The sequence below is a fragment of the Polypterus senegalus genome, chromosome 18 (assembly GCF_016835505.1).
Source record: "Polypterus senegalus isolate Bchr_013 chromosome 18, ASM1683550v1, whole genome shotgun sequence".
Lineage (NCBI taxonomy): Eukaryota > Metazoa > Chordata > Cladistia > Polypteriformes > Polypteridae > Polypterus > Polypterus senegalus.
Window position 1 is genome coordinate 70,056,810 of NC_053171.1, and position 25,202 is coordinate 70,082,011.

The 25,202-nt window shown below is 39.2% G+C and overlaps 1 protein-coding gene across 3 annotated transcripts in view; it reads left to right on the forward strand.

Annotated features, from left to right (window-relative positions):
* The first annotated feature begins 2,729 nt into the window (after positions 1-2,729).
* The window catches only part of dpf3 (D4, zinc and double PHD fingers, family 3), a 182,202-nt gene continuing 159,729 nt past the window's right edge, over positions 2,730-25,202 (forward strand). For all 3 annotated transcript variants that reach the window (XM_039741840.1, XM_039741842.1, XM_039741841.1), the window contains exon 1: positions 2,730-2,818. In XM_039741840.1, the coding sequence (XP_039597774.1) occupies positions 2,787-2,818 (32 nt within the window). In that variant the 5' untranslated portion in view covers positions 2,730-2,786. The remainder of the gene's footprint in view (positions 2,819-25,202) is intronic.

The following is a 25,202-nucleotide window of genomic DNA, read 5'->3' on the forward strand; positions in this document are numbered from 1 at the left end:
GAAGGGGCCTGAGTTGCCTCGAAAGCTTGCATATTGTAATCTTTTTAGTTAGCCAATAAAAGGTTTCATTTTGCTTGACTTCTCACTACATCCATAATGGCTAACATGGTACAACACCCTAGTATTCCAAAGTGTTACTGATATACACAGTGGTTTCTTTAAAGCATCCAGGATTATTAGTTAACCTTAACCTTAACCCCAACGCTTGGCTCCCTCGCTGATCTAAGTAAATCATTTCACATGCTTGGGAGTATGAATAATGTATTTTAATGTACAGTGGAATTAATAAGTCTGAATTTTTGTAATGTTAATTGTATTGCTTGCTATGAAAAGATACTCGGTGTGCAATAAATCTTGGTCGCTTTTGCACAGGACTCATTAATCAAGGCACTATATAAAGTTTAAGCTTCATTTACTCCTTTATAAAGCACTTTATAACTGCCATGGTTTTACATTTTGTTGCGTAAAATAGGGTAGCTCTATAAAGCACCATGTAACACTAAATAAAGTAAAGCTTAATTTCTTTTTGAAATGCTTTGTGACAGTCATCCCTTTTCAAAGCTCTAAAGTAAAGATGCCATTTTTCAAATGGATACTATGTTTGACCACACTCTTAAAAATCCTGGTTCTTCAACGGCACTTCACGATTGTTTACTGTGTTGCATAGTTTCTCATAGAACTATAGCTTGACAAAGCACCATTTTATTCTGGGAAGAAAAAAATCTGAAATCTTTAACATAGTGTATGGCAGGCTAGATAGAAGGACACGAACAGATTAAGAAACCCTGAACTTAGCCATGTGTTATTTCACAAACCTGTTACAATCTAGTCATGGTTATTTACTGTTTGGAGCCTGTCACAGATCTCAATACATAAAGGTTCCTCCTGGAACCTCCACGTGGATCTGTCTTTTAAAAAACAAAAATGGTTCCGCTATGTCATCATTTTGAAGAACCAGCCTGGCACCTTGATTGTTCAGAGTGCAGACTGCTGCTATACAGCACTGTTAAAGTTGAAAAAAAAAATTCATACCTTGCTAGCGATTTTCCTGCTCAGAATGCTTTAGAGACGGCAATATATGCGAAAAAGGATACTATAGAAAATAAATTATGAAATAAAACAGTACATGTCCAAGGTGAGACTCCACCTTGTGCCCAGTGCAGTCGGGAGACATCGACTTTTCATGTCCCAAAACCAGATGGTTAAATAGATGAAAGGGTATAAAATGTTGCATGGCATTTATTTTTCAAACTATACGGAAGATCTTCAGATGATTTAAAGTCAAGTCTAAATATTTTCAACACTATCAGTTGAAACTGAGAGGACAGGCTGTGCTTTGTTTTACTTTCCACATTCAAAGTTCCGATATAAACCAATCCTAATAGGGTTGTAAAGTGATTCCTAACAGTTTTGATATAAACAAGGCACTATATGAGACAGTAGCTTTTTTACGGTCCGTATGACAGCACCGCCACCTACGTTAAACACATATTGTAGAATTCATTATGGAGGTAATGGCTCGCCTATAAAGATGGACGGCGTTTCCAATCCTATTTGTGACTCTGCTGAGGCGCTATATACAGATAGGTTCTTTTTGATAATACTAGCTATATAGGGCACTGTATAAAACAGAGAAAAATACTTTATAGACGATGCAAGGTGTTATATAAATGAAACTTGACAGCTTTCTGTACTACCCTTTGACTGCGCTGGCTATATAAGGGACAATATAAAATTAGGCTTGAAAGCTATTTTTGGCGTGGCGATCACAGAAGGTTATTTTGAAAACGATGTAATTGCTGACTTTATAAGGCACTATATAAAGCACAGCTTCGGAGATTTAAAATCATTTTTGAAAGTACTTATAATCGAAGATACAATAAGATTTAGTAAAGTGCAATTTCACCGTTCACTAAAACGATTATTCTATATTACTTAGACGTTTTCTAACACAGACACACATACGGTAATATATATATATATATATATATATATATATATATATATATATATATATATATATATATATGCAGTATATGATGAAGACTGAATAGATGTAATGTTGTGTGTTTAGCCGTCTTTCCTTTCAGCGTAAATAACATTTAACCCCTTTTCCTATAAATATTTATTATATCTTTTATATACATATATAAGAAATTTTACATGTATTTGAGATTTTATGTGACCTTTACATTGTATGAGATCTGCGTTATTTAGCAGATTGCATAAAAAGTCAAAATATTGTCTAACTCTATACTGAAAGGAGCCACCACTTCAGGCAGGTACATTGTGCTTTTCGAAACATGAATTTTAAAATGTTCAGATGAAGTACAGAAAAAAAAGTTTTGTCTTTTTTTTTTTTATATACTGTTGCTTATTCTTCAAGAACACGGCCAGCAAATTTCGATAAGAGTGAGAACAAGTGTAAAGTTTTTAGAAGTGTGTCAGTGCAACCCTGTACTTTGAGAATGAAATAAATAAATAAAAACCCTCCGCGCCGATTTAATGACTTAATCTCCGTGGCCCTTTAAGAGCTGTACGTCTCCTGCTGTCCAGTTCCACAAAAGGGAGCGACTCTTTCAAAGGCTTTGACAGTTCTGGCTGTACTGCCCGCCCCCTCTCCGCTTTGATCGGCCCGATTGGCTGGAGGTTGGCACTTCCGTTTGCTGATTGGCCTGTCTCCCGGTCGGACCCCTCAGGACTCTAATGCACACACACACACACACACACACACGCACACACACTCACACACACACACTCGCTATATTGGGTTACACTGTAGCAAAATGGCGACTGTCATTCAGAATCCCCTGAAAGCGTAAGTAATCTCTTAAATTATTACTATGATATCGGTTAACTTTTTTTGTTTTGTTTCAACGGGTATATGCTGCTGGGAATGAGCTCTGAAGCTCGGGTGTCTTGGGAGGATTTGCTCACTGATGTTTCCCCCCTAGTTATTTATATCTTGGAATGCATTTGCGATGCATCTTGTGAAACGGAGAGAATATGTGCGATATAGTTGGATCGTTTTGAGTGCTCTAAACGTGATCGGCATCCCCAGGTGCGCACGGAGAAATATTGGCACTGATTTCAGTTCATATTCCAGCTTTGAATAGAAAATGTCAACATGTTTAATTAGTAAAACTAGCGTGAGAAGGAGACGGAAGAATTAAATGCGTTGTTGTTTTAAGAAGCCTTTACAAATCCGTCGAAGTTTGGCTCTTGTCGTAGTTTGGTGGCTCTTGCGCTTATTTGTGAAGCTGTTAACGGTATTCTGTAGTCTGTGGGCTAGAAAGTAGGCGCTGTGCGACTGTGTTATTAACTGTGAGCGCTCCGCAAGTGATTCCTTTCTGTATATTTAGATATTTTAATTATATCTGACCTTTACGTGTCTAAACTATGGGTGCTTTACTGGGAAATTTTATTATCAGCTGCTCAACTGACCCATTAAGGCGATGTTGGGTATGAGAGTAATAATAAAATGCAGCGCATGGAAGTGGAAGTGCACCTGCGCCGGAATTAGTGATAGATGCGGGAACACTTGAAATGTATCGAGCACCTTTGACCCGCATGTGCATTTTCATTTATTTCTTTTTTTTTTCTTAATTTTTCTTAATGCAATCGGACACACAAGCAAAACACATTTGATCTGAGCAGAGTAGCTTTGGGGGGCAGTGTTGGAGTGACACGGACGTTGGAAAAATGCGCATGAATAACTGAACTTTTTTGCACATAATCTGCTCTGCCAACAACTCGCTTTTAATTGGAGTTATGAATTTAACCCTCTGTTTTACATCTAGTCGATTTTCACACAGAGTAGACGTTCCTTTTTACAATGTCAGCGTGGCCATTCTTCTGATTCGTAGGGATGACCCTGAAGGTATTTTGTTATTAGCCGGTTATTCTTCTAACGCGAAATCTTCTTATGGTTTAGTAATGGTGCTAAAAAGGAGCGATCGGCAGCGGTGCTGGATGAAACGGTGCATGAAGGTTTTTTTTTTACCTGTTCGAAACGAGGCAACATCTGCTGTGTCTTCCTTGGGTGTTTGTGACATTCCTTAGATAATTATCCACATTTGAAATTCAGCACCGTGTCTCCCTAATCGGCTCATTTATCCCGGTAGTCAACCGCTCGTTTTTTTCTCCTCACTTTTTCGCCTAAGCGTTTTATTGACTTACTTTTGCATGTATTTTCTGACGCATATGCATAAAGCATCGTGCGTTAAGAGTGCACTTTTATTAAATAAAAAAGACATCTGCCGTTTAAACCTGCGGCGACGGTTTAAACGGACGAGTTGCTTCTTTACACGGTGCCTGGGCATCAGATAACTCGCTGATTTTTATTAGTTGCACTTGGGGTATGATTCGGGAGTCTTTTCGCTTGGTTAATTTACGCAGCCCTGTGAAACTGATGGCTGAAGCGCTTGCGCTGCCAGAGTCCCAGATGCACATTATTTCTCCAGACGGTGCCAATAAAGTGTGCCCTCGACGAACCCTTCAGCCCATGCCAACACATTTTTAATTAGGCACGGTCTCGCCAGCGACTCATAGACTGACTTCATTTATTTTTTAATTACCTGCTTGTTTTATTATATAGCGCCTTTCACAGTGTGTGGGATTTCAAAGCTTTCAGTTTTCGATCAACGTACAGGAATATTTGTTACGCGGCCGTGTGTTGCTCAGTTTTAGTGGGTTTATTATTAACTGTGTAATAACTGATAACAATATTCATGCTGATTAACAGCGGGAAATTTAACTGCCAAAACGTGTATATGCCACAGCGCTTTTTTCACAGCACAAGCCTGAGTGAATGTCCCTTTGACAGTAATCTATGCTTCAAGTTAAACTGTGTGCCACGAATCCCATATCTTTGTGTAGTTAATATAAAAGTATCATCTCTAAATCTACAACTTACCGCGTACGCAATGCTAATGTATTTTTACTACCGATCACATTTAAAACGACTAACCCATAACAAAGATGATAAAAACGTTATACTGCTGTCTTTTATTGCTCCTTAACTCATTATCCGTGGCTAGCGTAGCAGTAAACTGTTGCCTCGCTGGTCTAGCGTGGTCTTCGATTTGATTCTGGTGCTACACCATTTCTGATTAGTTTGCTTACCAAAGCCCTTTGGGTTAGGCTGGTGGGTGAGTTAAACCGACCAAATATGCATACAATGGACTGGTGTCCCGTCCAGTAAGCGTAAGATAAGTTGAGGCCACATTAAATTGGTTTTAAAGTCATTCAGAAATGTTGTTATCCATCACCCAACAGCATATTAAGAACTTGCGTTAACAGGATCAGTTAAGTGCCCACTGGCCCGTTCGAAAATGCACCTTTTCTCGGTTTAAAAAATTGAAGAAACAGCTGAAAGTGGATTTACATAGCAGCCAGTGGCATATTTAAACATAGACTATATCCTTTCTGTGCTGTCCCCCTCGAACCTTCCTGTCTTGACTGCTGATCTATTTGAAGGTCACATTCGACTTTAGTAATAACAGACTTTGATGTCGAGAGTTAAGATCATTTTATCAGACAGATTAACTTAATATAGCTTCTTTCCCGAAGAAGATCATCGCCCCGCAAAAAGGGAGTTAATGTCGACAGAGAGACTTTTTATGTCCCGATCAGAGAGGACAGGGACGGCCTGATATATTATAGCGATCTATTTTAACCACATCGTAGAACAAACGAGGATGAAGAAAACGCTTACGCATGAGTGTCCCTGAACAGCAGATCTGCCCTCGCCTTTAAATCATCCAGCTTGCGACACCGCGTCGGATCAATTGCAGTTGCCTGGAGTTCGTTCCGACTAGGAACCGCCGCCAGGGTTTCATTTGTGTCATATGAGCAGAGCCTCTTTTTGCTCCAACGCCACGGTCACCTTTACTGCCACGGGCACGGGCACTGGGCAAATCACCGGCACTAGAAGCTTTTTCACTAAGGTTTTACACGCGTCTTTTTAGTATGTGCAGTATAAACCCTTTGTCACAACCTGCTGTACTAATTACACGGACATGTAAGAGCCATCTGTATAGACTCCAGGGGGAGCCTTCCCTGGACGGGATGTCATACTGTACATGGACACTAATATTCACCCTTACTCCACTTTGTGGTGAAAAATAATTACTGCAGACCACGCAAATTCAAACTTTTAAACTTATACACACTACACACGTGTTCAGTAAATAAATGTAGCAGAATATTCCCAAAATTGCCTCTTCCAGTTAGGGTTCACAGGGGTCAACAGAGGACACAAGGCAGCAACCTGCCACAGAGAGGACCACAGGCCACTCACAGATATATGCAAACCGTTGCTCCTTGATGGGAGGCCAAGCACACTCACACGTTTACTCCAAAATGAGTGAAAAATATAATATAATATAATATAATATAATATAATATAATATAATATCCTCCCCGTGTCTGCGTAGGTTTCCTCCCACAGTCCAAAGACATGCAGGTTAGGTGCAATGGCGATTCTAAATTGTCCCTAGTCTGTGCTTGGTGTGTGTGTGTGTGTGCCCTGTGGTGGACTGGCGCCCTGCCTGGGGTTTTTTTCCTGCCTTGTGCCCTGTGTTGGCTGGGATTGGCTCCAGCAGACCCCCGTGACACTGTAGTTAGGATATAGCGGGTTGGATAATGGATGGATGGATAATACTATTCCATGTTGTGGAGCCTATTCCAGTGGCACTGGGTGTAAGGTAGGAAACATTCACTGACAAGAGCATCAGTCGAGGAAACTAAATTGTCAATTCAGAGTCTGTGAAATCCAAGAGACTGTGCAGCCCATCTGGCTCATCCCTTTAGCTGATAGGCGAATGGCAGACAGCAGTATCTTCTCCTGTCACTTCTTAAAAGATGGATGAGCCTCTGTTTCTGTCGCACAACCGGGCACTTCGTTCCAGATTTTTTCCACCATCTGTGTAAAGAAGTGAGTCCGTCAGTCTCAACTCATTGCTGACAACATGTGTGAATTTATGGCATGTCCAAAAAGGAAAATTCTCAATTTCAAATGTGATTTATTCAGAAAGAAAACTGGTATATTTAGGAATGAGTACTCCCTGTGGTTCATCCGCAGCTGCTGCTCCCCCACAAATGTTGAAGGTCTCTGCCCTCCCTTATTGCTGCCCCTGCACACTTCACAAGTGCAAATGAATGAAGCTTTAACTTGAGTATGTCAGCATGCCCTTTAGTGGGAACAGAAATAGAATTCTAGTTAAATATCCTTCAAATCGTTAAATGTTTGTGGCACACCAGGTACATTTTCTACTCCTTCTGCAGGACGTCTCTCTCTATGCAGGTTGTGTTGTGGTTTCAGAGCACAAGATCCAAAATAAAAAAACCTGTGTACTTGTCCTAGGGTCTGGCAGGGTGACCAGGTTGGGACAGAAATTCCACAAGCCTCTGAAAACATACAACAAACATTTTGCTGAGTGGATGAAATATTAGGCACTTAACCCTCAACTGAATGCTGGGAAAACAAATCAGAAAAAGTTAAGAATTAGCATGAAACAAACTGACCATGTCCTCACTTTCCTTGATGCAGATTGGTCTGCTACCATAAACTTATGTGCCCAGCGCACATTGGTATGTGACATTCTCACTGCATGGGCTAGAGCGCAAATGAGAACACTACATGTCTACCTTACACACCAGTGCAGTAAAGACACTGTAACACGTAGGCAAATAAACTTTAAAATCTTCACACAAGTTTGGCTTTTGTTGTAGTTTGGTGGCTCTTGTGCTTATTTGTGAAGCTGTTAACGGTATTCTGTAGTCTGTGGGCTAGAAAGCAGGCGCTGTGCGACTGTGTTATTAACTGTGAGCGCTCCGCAAGTGATTCCTTTCTGTATATTTAGATATTTTAATTATATCTGACCTTTACGTGTCTAAACTATGGGTGCTTTACTGGGAAATTTTATTATCAGCTGCTCAACTGACCCATTAAGGCGATGTTGGGTATGAGAGTAATAATAAAATGCAGCGCATGGAAGTGGAAGTGCACCTGCGCCGGAATTAGTGATAGATGCAGGAACACTTGAAATGCATCGAGCACCTTTGACCCGCATGTGCATTTTCATTTATTTCTTTTTTTTTTTCTTAATTTTTCTTAATGCAATCGGACACACAAGCAAAACACATTTGATCCGAGCAGAGTAGCTTTGGGGGGCAGTGTTGGAGTTACACGGACGTTGGAAAAATGCGCATGAATAACTGAACTTTTTTTCCACATAATCTGCTCTGCCAACAACTCGCTTTTAATTGGAGTTATGAATTTAACCCTCTGTTTTACATCTAGTCGATTTTCACACAGAGTAGACGTTCCTTTTCACAATGTCAGCGTGGCCATTCTTCTGATTCATAGGGATGACCCCGTAATGATGGTATTTTGTTATTAACAATTAATTAACAGTTTATAGAATGTTAAGTACTGACATTTTCTGGCAATAAACTAGTATTTAAGTGATGGTATTAACTTGGCGGCGGCACGGTGGCGCAGCGGTAGCGCTGCTGCCTCACAGTTAGGAGACCCGGGTTCGCTTCCCGGGTCCTCCCTGCGTGGAGTTTGCATGTTCTCCCGTGTCTGTGTGGGTTTCCTCCGGGCGCTCCGGTTTCCTCCCACAATCCAAAGACATGCAAGTTAGGTGGATTGGCGATTCTAAATTGGCCCGGGTGTGTGTGTCCTGTGGTGGGTTGGCACCCTGCCAGGGGTTGGTTCCTGCCCTGTGTTGGCTGGGATTGGCTCCTGTGTTTGGATTCAGCGGGTTAGAAAATGGATGGATGGATGGATTAATTTGGCAAAACATATTATGAAAATGGTGTACATGAAATGCACGGTAACAGTTAAAAGTTGATTCTCAGAAAGGTTTTATATTTAAATATCTGACAGTGTATGTTGTTACCATTATTGTGTCTGATCTTAAATGTAGTGGTTTTCCAACCTCTTCCACCGCATTTTAAAGCAAATATAGCCAATAAGAATAATTGTATTATAGTGACTACTTAAATATTTAATTTTCAGTTCATTGCCTGAGGCAGCAAAAATGGTGATAAAACAGGATTCTGTCCACTAGAGGACAAATGCACAATACAACCATAAACACAGTGCCTGCACTACAACACAAAGTCCCAGTCCACATGATGCTGTGTCTCTGGACTGGGTCAACAAACTCTACATTATACTCTTAAAAATATATTTTGCGAATTGGTTCTTTAGAGCAATGTCATAGGGGCCAAATGTTTAAATTAACCATCCATATGATGGTTCCAGAAAGAACATTTATTTATTTAGATTTGCAAGAGGTTCCATAAATATGGATAGTAACAATGGATGATAATACATTTTATGAAATGCCAATGGGTGCATGCTTTTAAAAGGACTCTTGCTGCACACAATAACACAAGCTAAATTCAGATTTTCCAGATGTTGTATTATTCTGCTAGTTAGCTTGCTATACATTAAAATTTCTGTTTTGTCCACATTGTGGAGACCTTTACAAAGCTCAAAGAGACAATTTAATGTGCAAATAACCCTTCCCTGAGTTAACAAGGAACCATATAACCCAGTAAAATACTACTAAAAAACATTTATTTTTAAGAGTGTAGTCACTAGTCAAAATCTACTTTTACATGAGGTGAGCACACAGATCACATGCACAATGCTAACCAGTGAGACTTTTATCCCTCCATCCATTCATCTAACTCAGGCCAGTACAGAGTTGCAGGCAGCTGTCGTGTATTCTGACGGTATGTGGGGCAAGTCAAGAACCAATTCCGGATGGGCTTCCATTATATTATATTATATTATATTATATTATATTATATTATATTATATTATATTATATTATATTATATTCTAAGCCCACTTAATCATGAGCGAAGTCATGGGGGACAGGAGCCCAACACAGCAGCCATAGGGCACAAGGTAGGAACAATCCTCTACACAGATGCCAGTCCGTCGCAGTAGAACACATACAGTATACACATACACTAGGGTTAATTTAGCATTGACAATCCACCTAACCTGCGTGTCTCTGGACTGTGGGAGAAAACAAGAGTATCTGGAGGAAACTCATTCAGACACACGGAGACAATACAAATTCCATGCAACGAGGATCCAGGATGCAAACCCTGGTCTCCTTACTGCAAGGCAGCACAGCTACCAGTGTGCCACCCATATTATATTATATTATATTATATTATATTATATTATATTATATTATATTATATTATATTATATTATATTATATCTTTGGTGGGTTGGCACCCTGCCCAGGATTGGTTCCTGCCTTGTGCCCTGTGTTGGCAGGGATTGGCTCCAGCAGACCCCCGTGACCCTGTATTCGGATTCAGTGGGTTAGAAAATGGATAAATGGATTATATTATATTATATTATCCATCCATTATCCAACCTGCTATATCCAACTACAGGGTCACGGGGTCTGCTGGAGCCAATCCCAGCCAACACAGGGAGCAAGGCAGGAAGCAAACCCCGGGCAGGGCGCCAGCCCACCATATTATATTATATTATATTATATTATATTATATTATATTATATTATATTATGGATTTGCATCTTGTCACCCTTTCAATATAATAAGTGAACTAAATTGAATTTGAAGATGTCACACTGTGAGGAGAATGAGGGACTAGAGACATTTGAGGAGAAAGCAGTCATGCTGTTAGAAAAAATAAATCACAAAATCAGAATACAGTGTGCAGTAAGACTTACTAAGAATAAAAAAGCTCTTCAGATGTTACTTTGGATTTTAATTGAAGAAGTAGAGTTGGAAGTATAGAGATGATTGAAAATAAAATCGCAATATTTATAATAGGTAACGTTTTTACTCCCATTGAACAGTTTACAGAGAAACAACAAAACTGGATGCCTTTTTGGCAGCCTCAATGGCTCCAGAGCTACCAGTTTCTTGCTAAAAATAAATGAATTAATCAATCACAGCTGTTCTAGAGGCAGAAACACAGAACCATTGTCTTGTAAGTATGCTCATGTCTGCTCAATATGTTGGCTTTGCTGTGACTTCTGAGAGATTTTCATATCTGGCATAGACCTACCCTTTGAACCATTCAAGGACTGAGAAATAAAAGAGGCTTAAGTTATGGGTTTGATGAAAACACAAAGCAATCACCTATCAACCATGCACAGGCCCACCTAAACAGGTGAGAAATTCTTATCTGAATGAGAGTGAAGCTACTCTGCTTGCCCCTTACACTCCCAATCTCCTTACCTCCTTTTTCCCTTCAATCTTCAGGTTTAGCTCCAGTGTTTGTCCATTCTTTCTCTTTGTTAGACAGATGCCACCATCTTCCTCCTAACTTTGAGTTGAATTAACTCTTGGAAGAAATCCTAATTTGAAACCCATTCTGGATTTTAGTGTCAGAGTAACCCTTCAAAGCAAAGCGATGTCTCTACATTGATGGTTTAAAGGCGAGAAGTCCACATGACTGTCATCATCAAGTTCTTCCATGAGAACCCTGAATACAATGAGGACGGATCATTTATGTTAGTTAGAATGCCTAGAGGAGGCTGGGTGGTCTCATGGCCTGGAACCCCTGCAGATTTAATTTTTTCTCCAGCCATCTGGAGTTTTTTTTTTTGTTTTTTCTGTCCTCCCTGGCCATCGGACCTTACTTTTATTCTATGTTAATTAGTGTTCTCTCATTTTAATTCTTACTTTGTCTTTTTTTCCTCTTTCATCATCATGTAGAGCACTATGTGCTATATAAATAAATGGTGTTGTTGTTGTTTTTCAAAGTTATAGAGTTGCAAACTGACAGCACCTTTTGGTGGCCACTAGTCTTTCTGAGCCCAGATAATTTGATAGTCTGATTCTGGGCAGCCTATCTTTGCCACCCTGCTTTTGGCCCCAATAAGTTCCAGTTATGGCTTACTTTTAATGTCTTTCAATGTAGGAAACACGACTGGGCTTCTCATGGAGCACCCTAACATGCATTCCAGTCAGCATTGCAGGCCAAGCCTCAAGGATTGGGGTTCAGAGTAAAAGTGTTTTTTTTTAATAAAGCTATGAAACAGTTTTCATTTTATAAAGTTAACAATTTTAAAACTAAATATATTTTGTGGTGATCAGATTTGTAGACATTTGCACGGCTAATTTTTGTTCAAATTTAATTTAGATGTCTTAGGGGGCGTGGGTCACCAGTACCATATTCTGCCTCAGACTTAATTAGTCTGCATATACATCCATCCATCCATTATCCAACCCGCTATATCCTAACTACAGGGTCACGGGGGTCTGCTGGAGCCAATCCCAGCCAACACAGGGCACAAGGCAGGAAACAAACCACGGGTAGGGCACCAGCCCACCACAGGTCTGCATATACATTTGGACATAATTACTATGAAAGTGAGGCCTTGGAAAGCTTTTCCAGTCCTTTCATCCCCTCCACTAAGCCTTTTCTGGTGAAATGTACTTCTCTGTACTCTGAATTCATTCAACCTTTACATTTACACATTCATTTTTAGAAATGGCAAGTGCTTAGTAAGATGCTGCTTTATTACAAGTGGCTTCACATTCCTGACAGTTCTGTTTTAACTGTTAAAGGGTTTCAACTTGGGTGGAGCAAATTTCGAGATCAAGTGCCCTGGCTTCAGATGTGGAATCTGTAGGTTAGATCCCCAAAGTTATGCAGATTAGGTTAATCGTAAATTTAAAACTGGTTCTGTTTTTGTGTTACTTTGATACACTGGTGCCCCATCCAAGGCTGGTGCTCATTGCTGCTGAAAAAGGCTTTGGTTCCCCAAGGTCCTGTATTGGATTAATGAGTTTGAGAATCTTTTGGTATGAATTTTACTGAAGTCTGTGAAATGTTATGTCTTGATGTAGTCCTAGTTTGAAACCTGCACAAGCACACCCCCCAAATCCTCTTTTCACCCCCACCAGCTAGTAGAGTTGCGTTCAGCTATTAGATAACAGTCATGAGGCCGAGGTATCTTGCTAATTATGGATGTCCATTTGCTTATATAGGCCATTAATGAGAACAAAGTGAAGCAGAGCAAGACATTTTTTCCATAACTAACCCATGCAATGTTGGAGCCCTGTAGTTGTCAATCTAGCACACCACTTCTTAGCCTTTGTCTAACTGAATGTGTCAGGAGACTTTACACTTGCCAGGAGCCAGAAGGATGCCATGGTCCTCTATTGACATTTTTGTCTGTAAATATCCATCCATCCATATCCCAATCTGCTTTGTTTGATTAATGGTTGTAGGTAGCATCGGGTGAAGAGTAGGAACAATGTATAAATGGATTGCCTGTGTGTTGAGTTAACAGCCCAAAGCCTAATGTTTCCACCTAAAGGTGTAACAACTGTCTTCAGAAGGAAAGGAAGCAGAGAGTTCTGAAAATGTCATAATTTGTCCCAAATGGAGCGGCCAAATCCACCAAGAAACCCTCCCAAAACTCAATGAATCCAGTTGGTTACTTTTAACAAGTAAATAATGTTAAATAATTAAGTTTAATAAAAGAATGAGCAGCAATAAAGCAATGAAATAAGATAATAAAGGAAACCCTCAAACAATTACAAAGTAGTTAAACACAAGAAAAAAACAAACAGTAATAAACTGAAAGAGTAGTGCTAAAGAAATGAAAAAATATCCAAAGGCAAAATGTAAACCTTACAGAAACAGAATAAAGTTTATGCTTGCCAAGGGACCATCCAAAAGTGATATCCTAGAACCAACTAGATAAATATAAACCAACAGTCATCTGTTTGGGCGAAATTACAAATACAAAACAAAATGTAAATAGGACAATAGTAATGGATCGAAGTTGATGAAAAATGCAAAGAAAACTGTAAACATTGGCAAGGAACTGTCAACTTCTTTCACGTTTATTTTTATGTTTTGCAACATTTGTCATTTTCTATGATAGTGTGAGCGTATAATGAATGTGGTCACATGTATGTGTGACATTAGGATGGCTGTCTTATATAATACTAGCGGTGTTATCTGCAGTTCCCAGGATATTAATTCAAAACATCATTATAGATTTAATGAGGAAAATAATGTATTGTGTTTAGACTAAATATGAACTATGATCTCAATTCTTTATGACATTTGACTCAGGTTTGGGTGGTTTTAGGGTTACAACTGCTTTAAGTGGTTATCATAGTACAGCTTCAGGTATGACACAGAAACAAAGCCAGAATGTTTGTGATGGTGGTCTAATGGTGTGAGTTTATACTTATGACCCCCAATTGCAATAGATAATTCTGGAGACAAAAAAACCCTGTGCCTTCATGGTGAGGAACATTTTTGATTAAAGAAAAAGTTAAGTATAATTTGCAGAGACTGAACTTGGATCATCTGCTTTTAAGGCAAGTATAGTAACTAGTACCTGTCGGCAGTTCTTCTCTGCCAATAGATCACACTGTAGTTTTTCATGTAGGACATCATACGGCCCATATTTTAAGTTGATCTATAGCATGAAAATCTATTCATCTGTTTTTGTGTGATGTCAGAACAAAGATACAAACATCTATACTGTACATTCATACAAACAGATGCCAACTGAGCTTTATTTCTATAGATAACAGCGTGTTCACAATAACTGTTTGCTCTTTGCTAAAAAATATACCTCAGCCTTATTAGATAAGATTTGAAAGCAATTTCTTTTTGTTTTTTTAGTGTTTGATTTTGGGTTTGCTTTTCTTACTCTGCTGAGTTTGTCAAGTCCTCTTTGCTTTAGTTGCTTATATTGAATCTTGCTGTATTTTGACTTCTCATTCAGTCTTGCCCCAGTTAATTCTTTACCTCAGTAAAGTATGAGTTGATGTCTTGCTTTTATAGAACGGTGCTTGTGACAGAAAGTGGACATGTATTTCAGTGTGGAAACCCCCCAACCCAAGAGCTTTACCATTTCTACAAAAAGACAGTAATGGCCACTGCAACCCCTGCTGTAGAAAATGTAAAAAATAGTAGCAATATTACAAAGTAGACAACTGATAGAGCATGTGCTTTTAGAAAGTAAATCAATGACAGTCTTCTATTTGACAAGGTTTATTTATTTTTGTACTGCTCTGTTATGGTCAGAGTGTCCAATGGTGGAATGAATAGGGAAGAAGACCAAGAAATGCAGATGTAATCATCCAGGATTTTTAAAATCTAAGTCTAGAAACAGGCTGAGATCAGAAACCAGACGAGTCAAAATAAATCCTCAAAACCAAAATGAAAGGCCAAAAGTCATGGTCAAAAGTTTAGAAAGTGTTCCAAATAATGCTTAGAAATCCTTAACGCTTAATTAGTGCATATTTTAAGTAGTATTTTTAAAGAATGAATCCAGATGATTTCATTAAATAGGCAGGACATAGAGAAAAATATGTCACGTGACTGGCAATAGGAGTAAAAACCATAAAAAACACGACTGTGGCTGTTATGGTGTAGCCAAGGCCTCATTTTTCGCTTGTTCTTTTTATTTTATCGTTATACGTGTATTATGTATTATTTTGTAATTTATGTTTTAAAACTGTTTTTTTTCTATTATATTTTTCTTTATTATGTACTTTGCATATTTATATGTATAGTATATATTTTTAAACATTTCCATTTAGCTGATATTATTTATTATATTCCTTGTCCTTTGTATGTTGAGTCAAGTGGAATGGGGCCTTCTGACACTGCAGCTTTGGGTCATGTCGCAGATCTTCATAGGTTTGGGGAAACCTAAGTATGTGTGCCACGGCATTGGCATATGCTCATGATGGCTTGACTCTCTCCATCCAGAGGAGCTGATTGAGGTAGTTCTGGTATCTTATACAGATACCTCATGAACGCCTCCCTGTGGAGGTTTTACAGGTACAACCAGCTGGGAGGAGAACCCAAGAAAGACCCAGGGCTCTCAAGGAAGATTATAGAGTTGGTCTGGGAAAGTCTTGTATGAGCTGGCAGGTGGCAAATGTGGTTGGCAAGGATGTATGATCCTCATTGCTAAAACTGTTGCCCCCACGACCCGGGTTCAGATAAACAGTGAAAATTTAATTAATGAATGTTTATCTCTCTCTCTTGTTTTTGAATTTATGGGTTACAATTTTTTTATTGCAATTACCTTTTTGATTTTCTTGTTTTTAGAACTCTGCTTTTACTTTGGATTTTGGTTCTAATTTAATTTTTCAGCTTGCCTTTCTGGCTAATATTTTTAACTTTCTTGTTCTTGGTATGCTTTTCAAAACTTTTTTGCAATATATTCTTTAAATATACTGAAGGAATTATTTTATAGGCCAGAGTCTTTACAGTTCCCCTCTCCCATTATTGTGAGAATTTATCAGTCTCAATTCCTTTGGCCTTGAGGTCAGCTTCTAGTGTTTCAGGCTAAACTGATTTTAAAGTCTTGATGCCTAATTTTTGTACTGAAGACCTTTTTAAGTTTTGTGAGCTGGGAAAAAAAATGACACTGGCTATTCAAAAATTGTTACAAAGTGGCAACAACCACAGAAAAATGCAAAAACTGTACTGCCTGAAGGGGACAGAAGGATTTTTAAAAAAGGACCATAAGAGAAAGTGTAGTCAAAGACTATAATCCTATCTTTGCAAAAACAAAAAGGAAAACAATAAAATCATCATCAAAATTAGAAAGAAATATGTCTTTTTATGCTAGAAAATTCAAAGAAACAATCAGTTAAAGAGTGTGTAGGTTTTTATCTAATTCCAAATAATTCAGAAGTAAAAAGAGTGATCTTTAAATAGTTGTGTCGATGATGTCATCATTACACCATACTGGTAAATTATAAGAAACATTTTCCTGAGTAACAAACGATGCAACATTCACAAAGTAGCAGTGCCCATTGCCCAATTAAACAATTAAATAAGAACTAATTAACTTTTTAATAAAACCTACAGGTAAAAAACAAGCTGCAGAAATTGATCTGAATGGTCTGGAAAATCCTAAAAAGACACCCAGAATGCCACGATTATTTTACAAAATAGCAGAAACAATTTAAGAAAAATCAAATCTAGAATAATGATAAAAAATAACAACAAAAAAAGAATAAACTTAATTTCAAAGAAAATGATAGTGGCGGGCGGCACGGTGGCGCTGCTGCCTCGCAGTTAGGAGACCTGGGTTCGCTTCCCAGGTCCTCCCTTTGTGGAGTTTGCATGTTCTCCCCGTGTCTGCGTGGGTTTCCCGGCGCCGGTTTCCTCCCACAATCCAAAGACATGCAGGTTAGGTGGATTGGCGATTCTAAATTGGCCCTAGTGGGTGTGTTTGTGTGTGTCCTGCGGTGGGTTGGCACCCTGCCCTGGATTGGTTCCTGTGTTGGCTGGAATTGGCTCCAGCGGACCCCCGTGACCCTGTATTCGGATTCAGTGGGTTAGAAAATGGATGGATGGATGGATGATAGTGGCAAAAAGCATTTTCATACCACCAGTGGAACACAGATCTGATTTTAAAACATATGCAAAATAAAAGATAAAATATGTGGTGGCAAAGTAGTATGGCTGTTTTACTGCTGTGAACTCCAGGGGTAAATCCCATACTGATCACAGTGCTATAAATTACAGGTTCCTCCAAAACATTTGCTTTCAAAGTGGATTGGCTGCTTTAAACTGGGCAGGTAAGAGTGATAGTGGGTGTACCCTGCATATTATGCACAATGTTGCTTCGGTAGGCTTACCTCCTGTGGCTACCTGGGTAAGCTTGCCTCCTATAACCCTTTATGTGCTTCAAAATTGGATATATTTGTTTAATTTCTAAACTAGAATGATATTGCTGTGAAAAAAAAAAAGTTTTTCTATGATTTTTAACCCACAAATAGCTTTTTGGTCTCTTGATTTGGTCTATTACCACGAGTGACAAGATTTTAAAAATGTAAACATGAACGTATAAGTACACTAATGGACATAAACGTGCAGCTAGGGTACTGATGCCTAAGTTGACTTTGACATTTTTTTTTTGAATTTTCTTAAGTTGTGGTCATGACTTAATGATGGCAAAATAATTTAATTTTGATCTGTTATATCTCCTGTGGCTACATGAGGATGGATGCTGGGTAGTTTTGGACACATTTTTCAAATTTATTCCAAAGGGAACAACGTGTCATCCCAGGGCTATCACTGTAATCTGTTGTTTCTCTTAATTTATAATAACTGTTTAGGCAATGTGATTAAATTATGTAATGTTACATAACATTCAGAAACCCATTTAATCAATTTCAGGAGTCCATCCTTGAACTTTTAGGCATAAAACAAGAAAAACAAATGACATGAGGATGTCTCTTATGGCCCATCAGAGTGTGTCAATAGCTTTAGCTTTAGCTATGAGTGTCTGATTGCTTTACTTGAGTCTCTTTAGTCATGGTGCATGTACTTGTTTTCAGACTAACCTAGTCCTTTTCAAAAATTCTATTTAGATGTTGAAAACTTTCTACTCCCTCTCGAAAATGAGTGATTGGTTTGGCTGGTGCAGTGTTGTGAGATTTATCATGATGCCAAAAGTAGAAGGCAAAACTTCTTAATTTAAACTTTCTTCTTCCTACTGTTTATGTTAGGTTCCAAGATAGCTTTGAACATCTAGCAATGGGTTGAGAAAATGGATGGATGGATTTTAACATAACTATCTCAAACCTGTTTAATCCACTGGTCAAAAGGCAGTGACCAGACCTGGATGGAGCACCAGTGTGTTAGGGTGCTCATTCACACATTAGAAGTGAGTTAAAATATGCCAAGTAATCTAACCAACATGCCTTCGGGGATATGGGAGTTAAACTCACATTGGGAGAATGTGCAAACTGCATATAGACAATGACTTAACAGGCAGAATTCTAAAACTAGTTTCCACGAGCCATTAGACAGTGGTGTTGATCTCTGTGCCACAGTGTTACCTTACATATACACTGTGGAACCTGAAAAACAGATAAGACATGTGCTACCCTGTTTAATGATGTTTCCTTCTGAACACTAAATACACCAAATTAGTTTAGGTAAGATCAACACAGTTGCATTTCATTCTTTCAATGGTTTTTTCTGACACTGTCTTGCCGCTGATGCACTGTTCATATACTAGAAAGACAGGAACAGCCGGGCAAGGAGGCAGGGTTTGAGTGATATCATAGTACTTTTTTGGTACTTTCAGGATATTCCTGGCTGGAGGTGGACATAAAGCCTGCTGTGTGACTCTAACCTCATTCACTGTGTACTTTTTAGGTTATACCCTGAAAGAGACAGGCATTTGTCTCATGTGTGAGAACATACACATTGAATATAAATACTATAGACTGTCCACAAATCCAAAAGATAGGCACTGGAGACATTAAAGCACCACAGTCCATAGTACCAAATGAAAAGTAGTTTGTTATGCACTCAGATGATAACACTAGTGAAAGACAAAGTGCAAACAAATGATGAAAATAACAGACACCTCTTCCCAGATGGCCTTCCTAAACAGTAGTAAACCATGACTACTCTGTTACCAGTGCTCTCCCACTCACCTTCCCAATACACACTCCTTCTAACCTTTATTCTTATTCCTCTCTCTTGCCCATTGAGCCAGATAACTCACAACTCTAAGCTCAATGGACAAAGGTAAAGAAGGTTTTTTTTTTGAGCTGTGTCCCTGCAGTAAGCACTTCTGGGATTCTGGGTGACATCATCAATCCTTGGTGTTGCATGATCTGAACTTCTCCTAACAACACCTGGTGCTCCTTACCACAGAGGTGCACTAAAATGGACCAGACTGGCTCTGCCCACTACCTCAAACATATCAACAGGATTTCATTTTAAACAGAGGATCTTAAGTGAACGCTTGTTGTTATGTTACTGCCTCCTGTTAACCATTAAGGGTGTCACCACACAGGTTAGTTTTAAAAAGTTCATATATAAATCTATATTGTGGAATACGACCCAGACAGACACAGACAGGTGGACACCGATGGCTGAACACCCAACACATGTTTATTCATTATTTCACAGTGAAAACCCACTTTCACCCCCAAAGCCCAGGCCTCACAATGCCTTTCTCTGTGTAGGTCCGGCTCCTCTCCTCTTCTCTCCTCCAAGCTCTGTCTCTCTCTGCTCCCGACTCCAGCCATCGAGTGGAGGGAGGCTGCCCCTTTAAGCTCACCCGGATGTGCTCCAGGTGCCTCCCGATTAGCTTCCGCTAGCCCTTCCTGGTGTGGCGGAAGTACTGGCTGTGCACCCGGAAGCACTCCGGGTGTCCCTGATCTTCTTCCCCCAAGCACTTCTCGGTGTGGAGGAAGTGCTGAGAGCCAGGGCTCCACAGGCATTGGGGCGCCTCCTGCCGGTGATCACAGGCCCCTATAGGGTTGAGCTTCTAAGCTCTGTTCCCATGATCCCCAAAGCCAGGTGTAAGCCCTCCTCCGGTCCTCCTGGGCGTCCCGGCTGGGTACCATCCCAAGCTGCTTGGCACAATATATAATTTCCATTCAATTTACTGTAAATAAATAAACATCCACTTATGAGCCCAGTGTACTATACAATATTACAGTATGAAGACCGAGAGATGCAGCATAGATGCAAAAGTACTATGTGCTTTATCCGCTATATAAACTATATACTAAATACACAATAATATATGCAGACAATACTATACACTATGCAGTATGTTGTTAGCATTCTGATTACTATTGTCAGTGCTTAGCTTGTTCTCATTAATGAGCTAATGCTAAGATTGAGTTTGGAAAAATTGTAACAGCTAGAAAAATGTCGTTATCCGGTATGGCACTGTTGTGTGGTGGTAACTTATTGCCCACGTTGTTTTCCCTCCACTGAAATAAACATTTGGTATATCATTTAGTATGCTTATGCTATGACAAATGAGTTTTGAGATTTTTCAGGTAAGGAAGACAGAAGCTTTGAGTTAAGGATTTTCTACTCTCTAATCGTGGCACCATGTTGATTAGCACATGTGCTCAAACTGATTCAGCTAAATTCTTTCAATTAACTGGCAAATCACATAGGCAAGGATACCAGTAGAAAGTAAGGGGAAGTGTGAGCAGTGTGTAAGGCAGTACCACAAAGCAATTATTTACTGAAAGAGTTGTGGGAATCTGGAACAAACTACTGAGATATGTAGTTGAAGCAGAAACCTTGACGACCTTTAAGAAGTACCTGGATGAGATACTGGGACAGCTTAGCTATCTACATTGATAGACTCTTTTGCCACATTTCTTATGTTCTTATGCAACTCTCAATTTCACTGCACATGTACATGTGACAATAATGACCGCATAAACCTATAAACATTATATACAAAAAACATTATGTACAGTCTTTAGCTTTTCAGCCCTCTTCAGCTACTAGGCCTCAATGTCAGTCATTAGACAGTGTAGTGTATGTATTTAAAAAGTTTCTGTATTTATATCAGTTTGAAACTTTTCTTGTCTTGGTATCTTGTCCTGAATCGTCAGTATCCGCTGCTTAGAGATGCAGTATGATTTTTAAAAAAATGCTCTGGTTTTCGATTTTACTGATTTCTTTCTAAAGTACCTATATAATGAACTTTCAGGTGAAGAGTTTTGTGAAAAAAAATATTAATGTACTATATTATTATTGGCCTTAAAATGTAAGAAACATTTGAAAATTTAAATGAAGGCTTTGAGGGAACTAAAAATGAGTGACGTTAGGGGTTTTATTATGGTTTGCCAAGTTTAGAAGTTCTGCTTTGATTTATGGCAGACATGGAGCCTGTACATTCTTTGTACAAATGTGGCAAAGGGCAGCCTAGATACGTCTGGCATCTTTCTCACTTTTCTCACTTTTTCAAGTGTACCAAGCTATATCCAAAGTAATGGCAGCTATCTAGAAAACGGTCTTAAAGGGAGCAGCCACTACAGGGCAGCAAGGGTAATTATTTCCATATTGTCCAGTGTGTATGTACAGTATGTAAGATAAGAGTAAGCTTTCAGGAATAAGAGATGTAATACATGCTGGTGCTCCCAGGGGGCAGTGTTAATGGAAGGCATACACATCAATGTTTATACAAATGTTTAGACAAGAAGAAACATGGTGGTAAGAGTAAGATGAAGTGAACTAATTTTTCCAACTCTGAAAATGAAAATCCTGTAAAAGTGACCCTTGAATGAGGTAGTCAGGTGATTTCCTGCTGAAGAAGCTTCTTTTGTGCTATACATTTAACATGGAGCCCCTTTTTCATAATTGTGGTATCTTAGGTTTCATCTTGAGAGACCTTAGGGGCATCAAGACAGCTTCCTTTAGCCCAGAGTTACAGAAAGTTTGGCAATATTGTGTCTAAAATAGCATGGTTTATCAACAAGCATTTTAATTCTGCTAGAGCACTGTTTTTACTTTTGTAGCCTTTTTTATTAATTATCTTATTAATTTTGTATTCATTAATTAATGAAATCTTTCACTGTTGCTCTGTATTCATAAACTGTATTCTCGAGTGCTTGCTGAAGCTCCTTGCTATGGTATCTGCTGTGAAAGATGATATATTCTACACGTATTGATTGATGTATGGATGGCACAGTAGTTAATGCTGTTGTCTTAGAGCTCAAGGCTCCTTGGTTAGACTCCTTAGCTGGTTCAGTGTCTGGGTGCAGTTTTCATTTTCTTCCTATGCCCCTGTTCCACATCAGCTCTCTCCAATTTTCTCACACATAACCCGAACATGTGCAGCTCAGATTAATGGGCACTGTACAGGTGTGTGTGAACAAGGGTGCTGCATAAATAAACTGGCATCTCATCCAGGTATTGTCTGAAATCCAATACTTCTAGTGAAGTGAAGTGAACAAAGCAGGTTCAGAATATGGATAGATAGGCGATCACATTATTGAAGCTTAATTTTCAGTGTTCTGAGCTTCTTGTGTTTAGAAACTGCAACACTTTAGTTGAGATTATCCATTTAGCTCATGGTCAGGCTTTAAATGTGCCTTTACACTTTTGTCTATTTTTGCCCCTTTGTGGCAATCCCCTAATTCCTGATTACTCACCCTCTTGAATTGTCCTATAAACAATGCCAAGAATGTCTTATATCTTTCTGTCCTGAGGCATAATCCTCAAGTCTTGTCAATCCTGATCACCAGTGTGAAGCTGAATGAGTGAAAGTGACGGTCAAGTTCAGGATGGTGATGCAAGAGTGGCAGCAACACTGAAACCTTTCCTGACAGCAAAAGGTTCATTAAACAGCAGTACAAATATCCATCCATCTACAGGCTCAAGTTCATTTCTAACAGGGATGTTGAGGGATTTGAGCCTATCCTGGCAGTACTTCATACAAGGTCATTGTAGGGTACACCGGACTGGTCAAGTTAACCTGTGACCTGTAATCTGCCAGTTTATATGCTAACCTTAGTGACAAAACCCACAGAAAATAAACGCCATATCATTTTTGCACTTGTATTTAACCATTTCTACTGTAAGAAAGAAAAATATGAAATCTTATAATATGCAGCCTGGATTGTCGGTTTATCCTTTTCCAAACTGATCCTCACTTGTTTTCTCTGTAGAGATAGCAAAGCGTGTTCTGCTTGGAGATTCATCCCACACAATGAAAGCACTGTAGGAGATCATTGCTGAGTGTTGTTCCAGCCCTGACAGAGCTTCAACAATCCAAAAAAATTGTGTTTTGTTTAATCCAAAGATACAAAGCAGAGATGATCAGGGGAATAAAACAAAATTCGGAAGCCACAAACAGGGTAAATAAAATGGCCTGACATATCACATTTATTTGACCTTTTCTTTCCTTTACACAGACTCATCTCAATGTTACCACTTCTCCCTCAACCTCTATCTCGCTGCTAGTGAATCTTTGCCTGACTTACCTTCTGACTCTAGACTCATTTATTTACAGTCAAAGCCTTTTAAACCCAATATTGCAATAACATTCAACATTTTAGAGATGCCAGGTCAGGATGCCTGTACCTGCTCCTTTGGCCTCCTACCTAAATGCACCATTTCCATCCTCTGTATTTATTGATCTCTGCAGCATCCTCTCCCCTCTTACTAGAATTTTCAACTGCTTTGCCACATAAGCCTCTGCCTTTCACTCCATCTCTTTCCTTACACCAGCAGCAACCATGCATTTCCATTTGGATAGACCTCCCTACTACATACAACCTGCCCAAACCACATCATCCTCCCTTCCATGACTTTTTCTACAATACGCCTGTCACTGTGATTCTGTGGAACTACTCATTTATTCTTACTTTCTGTGAAAGTGACCCCCAGCAGCCATTTCAATATATCTACGTATTTCTCTTCTGATGAACAAGTCCTACTTCTTCTTTCATTTCTTTATCTGATTCTTTTACAATGGAACCCAAAAGCCTTGTTTTTAATGTAAACGTTCAAACAACAATTGGATGCCTTTTGGAAATCCTGTCCTGAACTGTTAGTGACCCTTGCCAGGCTCACCTGTTGCCATCTGACTTCTTCAGAAGATAGTACTTCCTCACTTTCCATCTCCAGTAGCACCTATATTGAGCCACTATGTTTTGAGAATTCATTTCTGTGTTGCTGTCACCGATGAGAAACCACTCAGGGGCCCATTCATTTTACTACTTTTACACAGAGAGGCTCATCTCTGAGTCAGTAAGGAGCAACTTACACACATGAACTGAAGGGGATTTCTTCCATCCAGTGTGCAAGTGGGCCTCTGACTTCCATTGCACCTACTAGTGTATTATATTATGCAGTGACATGCTCTCACTCTCTCTTTCTCTCTTACAGCCTCTTACAACAGGTACGTTCTGAATTAGTACATTATAACACTCTAGACGAAAACAGGCCATTCAGCCCAACAAAGCTCACCAGTCCTATCCACTTATTTCTTCCAATAAAACATTGAGTCGAGCTTTACAAGTCCCTAATGTCTTACTGTCTACCACACTACTTGGTAGCTTATTCCAAGTGTCTATTGTTCTTTGTGTAAAGAAAAACTTCCTAATGTTTGTGCAAAATTTACCCTTAACAAGTTTCCAACTGTGTCCCCGTGTTCTTGATGAGCTCATTTTAAAATACCAGTCTCGATCCACTGTACTAATTCCCTTCATAATTTTAAACACTTCAATCATGTCACCTCTTAATCTTCTTTTGTTTAAACTGTAAAGGCTCAGCTCCTTTAATCTTTCCTCATAATTCATCCCCTGTAGCTCTAAATCAGCCTAGTCACTCTTCTCTGGACCTTTTCTAGTGCTGCTATGTCCTTTTTGTAGCCTGGAGACCAAAACTGCACGCATGTACTCAAG